Genomic DNA, 6,290 nt, shown 5'->3' on the forward strand with positions numbered 1-6,290 from the left:
TTTCTTTGTTATTTAGCTCATAATTTTATTTTCACTTTTGCTTTTATTGTTAATTAATCTTATTATTTCATCTTTTTTCTTCATTTTTTCCTTCAAATAAACTATTTAATGATATATTTTTTCTTCAATATTTAAAAAGTAACAATAAAATTGGTGATGATGGTGCATCAGGCTTAGGTTATGCTTTAGCAAAGTGCATTAATCTCTCAAATTTGACACTTTATCTTTAGTAAAAACAGTTTATTTGTTTTGGATTGTGATATTTTTAATTATAAAAACTAATTAAAAACAATAAAGCTCTTTTTTCTTTTTCTTTTTATTGTGCCTGCTTTTTTTTGTTCTTTCTTTCTTTCTTTGTTAATTTAGCTCATCATTTTATTTTTAACTTTTGCTTTTATTGTTAATTAATCTTATTATTTCATATTTTTTCTTCATTTTTTCCTTCTAATTAACTATTTAATGATGTATTTTTTCTTCAATATTTAAAAAGTTTTAGTAAAAAAGTTTATTTGTTTTGGATTGTGATATTTTAAAAACTATTAATTCAATAAAACTCTTTGAATTTATTTGATAGCTTTTATATAATTTATTTTTTTATCTTTTTCATACCACTAACGCTATTTTATTAATTAATTTAACAAAAATTTTTAATTTAAAAGTTTATTTTATTTCGATATATATTAAAAATTTATACAAATTTATTATAAAATTTTTAGGCATTTGAATGGATCATAAAAACTCAAAATAATAAGAAAGATTCATAAATCAAAAAGATTAGTTGTCTTTGAAATAAATTCCAATTGATAAAAAAGTGACGAAAAAAGGATGAATAAATATTAAATGTTTGAATAATATAATATTTTATATTGAAAAAGTTTTTTTTAACCTAAAATATAAACAGATAGATTTGTAGATTTTATAATTGATTTTATATTTATTGATATCATTCATATTTTTATAAGTAAATAATTTATTTATAAAAAATAAAAAAATAAAAAATTTAATTTACTTAAATAAATTAATTTCTCTAAGCAACCCTATGGTTTCTCAAAAAACGATCAAACAATTTGAATCTTTTAGTGTTATATTATTTCTTAATAAATTTTATAAATGCCAAGCTTTGATATTCCTGTTTTTTTTAATTTGAAATATTATCCATCAATCAATTTCCATACTTTTTTTATTTATCAATTTAATAGATACCATAATTTATATAAAACCTCGGGAAGAAATGAAATTTTACTTTTTATTTTAACTATTGTGGTTAAAATGAAAGAAATAACGAAAAATAAGAAAAATGAGGTGATTATCATAACTAATGTTGCACATCTAATATATAATAATTTTTGTATAGTTTAAATTAATTTTAAATACATAACTTATATAAAATAAAAAAGTTAAATCTTTATTAAATATTAAATATAAAATATTTATTTATTTATTTTAATTTAATTTTGATTATCCATTTTTTGTTTGTAATTCTATAAATAATAAAAAATTAATAAATAATTTAATTTTAATATTAAATAAAAGTTTACAATAATAACATCTAAATTACTTTTTGGATCAATCAATATCCAATTGAATAGTTGTCTGCATAGCTTCCAATTGATTTAAAATATTTTGAGATTATTTTTGATTGTAATCTAAATAAACACTTAAAATAAATTATAAAGTAAATTAATAAATAAATAGATAAAATTAAAAGTGAAATTAAATAAAAATGAAAAAATATATTTTATTTATTAATTTTGTAAAAAAATAAAATAAAATTAATTACTTATTTATATTATTTTTACCTTATTAGGTAAATTCAAGGTTTACAAAATTTAATTTCTAAAATTTTTAATTAGGATTTGTAACTTATTAATAAATTTCTTCATTCCTAGTTCTTAAATTAAATATATTAAAATATATAATTCGTCATTATTTTCAATATTTTTAATTGTATAAAATAAAATTACTATTAATACTATTTAAATAAGTTCACAAAATATATGAATAAAATTACTCTAGTTTTAGATTTAATTAACGAAGGTTTTTACATTTTTCCAAACCATTTATAATACTTTACTCTCCTTATTTACTTTTAGGATTATCTCTAACATGTTTAAATATAAAATATTTTAATCATTGAATATTTTTGTAAAACAATTTATCAAAAATAGATAGATTTTAATATATTTGATGAATTAAAAATCCATGTATTTAATTAAAAACAAATTATTTTTAGAAATTTACCTTAAATCTAAACTTAACTCAGTAACGTTTTATAAATACTGAAAAGAATCTGCAATAATCTAAATTCCATTACCATCAAAATTATTTTTACTAAAAAGATAAAATTAAAAAAGTTAAGATTAGTGAAAGAAATTATTGTCAAAATACATTTTTCTTAAGAAAAAAAATCTTTATTCATATATTAATTAAAAACAAAATATTTTAACAAATTTACCTTAAATCTAAATTTAATTCAGTAATGTTTTATAAATACTGAAAAGAATTTGCAATAATCTAAATTCCCTTATCATCAAGATTATTATTACTAAAAAGATAAAATTAAAAAAGTTAAATTTAGCAAAAGAAATTGTTGTAAAAATAAATTTTATTTAAGAAAAATATTTTTATTTTTTAAAATAAATTATCTAAATCAATTTAATAAAATTACTTTAAACTAAGATTTAATTTAGTAATATTATAAGAATTTTTTAAAACACTTGCAACTATTTAAGCATCATTACTATCTATTTAATTTGAACTAATAAAAGTAAATTAATTATATTTTTAATTACTGATCTATGATTATTTAGTCATCAAAAAAGTTTAAAACAAAAATTAACTAAATATATTAAAAAAATTACCTCAAATTAAGATTTAACTCAGTAATATTTTTACAATTTTACAAGTTATTTTCATCAATAATAGCGTTTTTTTTGCTTATACTATTCCAGCTAATATAAAAATGTTAAAAATTACTAAATAACTCCATAAAATATGTAAAATTAATTTCTAAAGGAAAAAAATTTAAAGTTTAAAACAAGTTGTTAATTATTTTATTATGAAATAAATATTTAAAAATTACCTCAAATCAAGATTTAATTGTGTAATGTATTTACAATTTTATAAAAAAATTTCTATAATGCTAACTTCTTTATTGCCAACACAATTTGAGCTAATATAAAAAAGTTAAAAATTACTAAATAAATTCATAAACTATGTAAAATTTATTTTTAAAGTATTTTAAAGTTATAAGTTTGTTTATTATGAAATAAATATTTAATCTACCTCAAATCAAGATTTAATTTAGAAATATTTTAAGATTTTGTTAAAGAATTTGCTATCATCTTACATGAATCATCATCAATTAAATTTTCACTTATAAATTTAGTTTTAAATAATAATTCAAATTATATTATTAAATACTAAAAATTTATTGTTGATATAATAAATTTATTTTTATAAATAAAATAAAAAAATTAACTTAAAATTACCTTAAATTAAGATTCACTTCAGTAGCGTTAATTAAGACCTCTAATAGATTTGAAATAGCTCTAACTTCATTTCTTTTATAAAAATTAGTTTAATTAAATTGATTGGTATGCATTAACAATTTAATAAAATTACAATTTTAAAGAATTCTAAGATAAATTAAGATTTAGTTTAGAAATTTTTTAACACTTTTCTATAGCCTTTGTTATTAAGTAAAATTCATCATAACCTAATTTATTTAAGCTAATAAAATAAAATTTTTAATTTATTTTGAAATATTTAATAAAAATATCAATTTTAGTTTTGAATAAAATCATTAAAAAAATAAATTTTAATAAAATTACCTTAAATTCAGATCTAATTCTGAAATATTTTGACTATTTTCTAAACCTTTTGCTATTATTTGAGCTCCTATTAAACCTAAATGATTCTATCTAGCAATTATATTTAAATTATTTTATTTGCAAATAAACAAAAAGAATAAATAAAAAAATTCATATTACACATAACTAGTTCCTGATAAATTTAGATTTAATTGAGAAATACTTTAGAATTTCTATAAGGTATTTGATATACTCTAAATTCCTTCAACACCAATATTATTCCAACTAATCGAAATTATAAATATTCAATAAATAAAACATTTTGGTAAAATGAATAAAAAAAATTATTTAAAAATTACCCTGAAAAATCCAGATTTAATTGAATAATTTAATAACACTTTTATAAAGCATTTGCAATACTTGAAGCACCTTCTTCACAGATATCATTCCCACTAAATAAATAAAAATGTTTATTTAAAAATAAAGTTTAATCTTTTTTTAATTTTTATTTTTCCTTTTTAAAATATAAAAAATTTTTTAAGAAACCTTAAATTAAGATTAATTTGAGTCATATTTTTAAGCTTTCTCAAAGCCACTGCAATACTTTTTGCCCCATTTTTTCCAATTCCATATCCACTATCATAAATAATTTTGTTTAACAAATGTTTTAGTTTTAAATTATTAAAAATAAATAATTTTCAAAGTTGAATAAATAATAACTTATTTTAATCATTAAACATAAGTGATTTATCAATAAAAAAATTAATAATATTAATTACATTGTTGAAATATCAAGCCCTAAACAAATAATTTATTTGCATTTTTCTATAGCGATACCAATTCTATCAGCTCCTTCTTACTTGATTTAATTTAATCTGATAATTTTAATGATTCAATAAAAAAATGTGAGTGAGTTCTCATAAAATTAGATCAAATATTTAAGCTTTTTAAATATTTTTTAAAAATTACCCTAAATCAATATTTAAATCAAAGATATTTTGATTCTCCTCAAAAATGCTTGCAATAAAAAAAACTCCTTCTATGCAAATCTAATTACATCTAGAAAAATTAAAATTTTGGTTTTTACATTATTTAAAAATAAATTTAAAATTAATTATCAAATGAATAAAATGCTATAATTTAGGCAAAAATATCAAAATAAATTTTTAAATTACCTTAAATTAAGATTTAATGATGTAATATTCTTACTTTATTTTAAAGAATTTGCAATTATCCTTAATCCTTCTTTCCCAATTTTATTGTTACTGTAAAATTATGTTATAAATATTTAATATAAAAATAAAATTTATTATTTTAATTATAGTCGTTGATTAAAGGTCAAGGTATTAATGTAAGTCCTAATCGATAAAGGGTTATAAATTAGAGCAGTAAAACCCCATTTAAAAAAATATTCCTTAATTGAATTTAAGTGTGGGACTACTAATAAAAAAAGTATATATTTTAAAGAATTACCTTAGATTAAGATTTAATTTTTTTAAATTTTGTAAATTTTATAAAACCACAGTAATTGAGTAAAGTTTTTCTAGTGTGAGCCTATTGTTACTACTAAATCTTTGTTTACTAATATTTAATTAATTCATGAATCAACATATAAAAAAAAATGTTTGAAGAAGATTTTATTTTTGTTTAATTAAAAATATTTAGTCATTTTAAAATAATTTTAGTTTTTCTGTTTAAAATCATATTATAACTAAAAAATAGAAGTTTAAAATATTGAAAAAAAAGCTAAATATAAAAATAGAGAGTAACTAAAAATAATAGAGGAAAATTAATTACCTTAAATCAAGACTCAATATATCTATAAAATGAAATTTATATAAAAAACTTGAAATATTATTAAATTCTTCATATTCGAAAAAACTATTAATACAAAAATTATATTAACTATTAAAAAAATTAAGTGATATAAATATTTTTTAATTATTATAACTAAAATAAAAGAAATAAAAAAATTTAAAGGCTATTTATTACCTTAATTAAAGATTTAATAGAGATTTATCTGGAATATTTAAAAATTGATTTGAGTTATTCCCTTCTTCTATATGACTAATTTAATTTATTCTAATAAAATTATATTTTTATTTTTTAAAAAATGATTAAAAACTACTTTTTAATAATAATAAATATTTTAAAAAATTAATAAAAACAAAAAAATATTACTCTTATTATTTTTAAAATGATTTAACCTAATATTTTATATTTTAAAGTAAATAATTCAGAAAATCTTTTCCAACTGCATCTAAACTATTTGTATAATATTATTTATTTAATTATTTTTTATTTAAGTTAATAAGCTAAAACTGATCAAACAAATAATATTGAAATTTAAATATGCAATTACGCAAAATAAAGTTCAAACTATATTTTTTCCTTACAAATTAGTTTGGTTTTATCACATTAATTATTTTCTCTAAATTAATTATAAAAATTTTTTAAATAATTAATTAAAATTGTAAA

At 16.3% G+C, this 6,290-nt stretch overlaps 2 protein-coding genes across 2 annotated transcripts in view; both read right to left on the minus strand. All coding sequences in view use genetic code 6, as the record gives it.

Moving 5' to 3' along the window:
* Nucleotides 1-3,082: 3,082 nt before the first annotated feature.
* On the minus strand, nucleotides 3,083-4,384 carry TTHERM_01446960 (kinase domain protein; the record flags this gene model as incomplete). Its single annotated transcript, XM_001026923.3, has 8 exons — nucleotides 3,083-3,172; nucleotides 3,286-3,375; nucleotides 3,492-3,563; nucleotides 3,625-3,732; nucleotides 3,834-3,923; nucleotides 3,993-4,097; nucleotides 4,172-4,264; nucleotides 4,359-4,384. Coding segments are annotated over 8 exons (674 nt in total), but the record flags the coding sequence as incomplete, so codon positions are not given.
* Nucleotides 4,385-6,225: 1,841 nt separating this feature from the next.
* Nucleotides 6,226-6,290, minus strand: part of TTHERM_001446961 (hypothetical protein) — a gene marked incomplete at both ends in the record, with an annotated part of 222 nt that continues 157 nt past the window's right edge. The window contains one exon of the mRNA XM_012800793.1: nucleotides 6,226-6,290. This exon is cut by the window's right edge and continues 157 nt beyond it. Coding sequence (XP_012656247.1) covers nucleotides 6,226-6,290 — 65 coding nt within the window.

This window comes from Tetrahymena thermophila (genome assembly GCF_000189635.1).
Source record: "Tetrahymena thermophila SB210 genomic scaffold scf_8253928, whole genome shotgun sequence".
In the NCBI taxonomy this organism is placed as follows: domain Eukaryota; phylum Ciliophora; class Oligohymenophorea; order Hymenostomatida; family Tetrahymenidae; genus Tetrahymena; species Tetrahymena thermophila.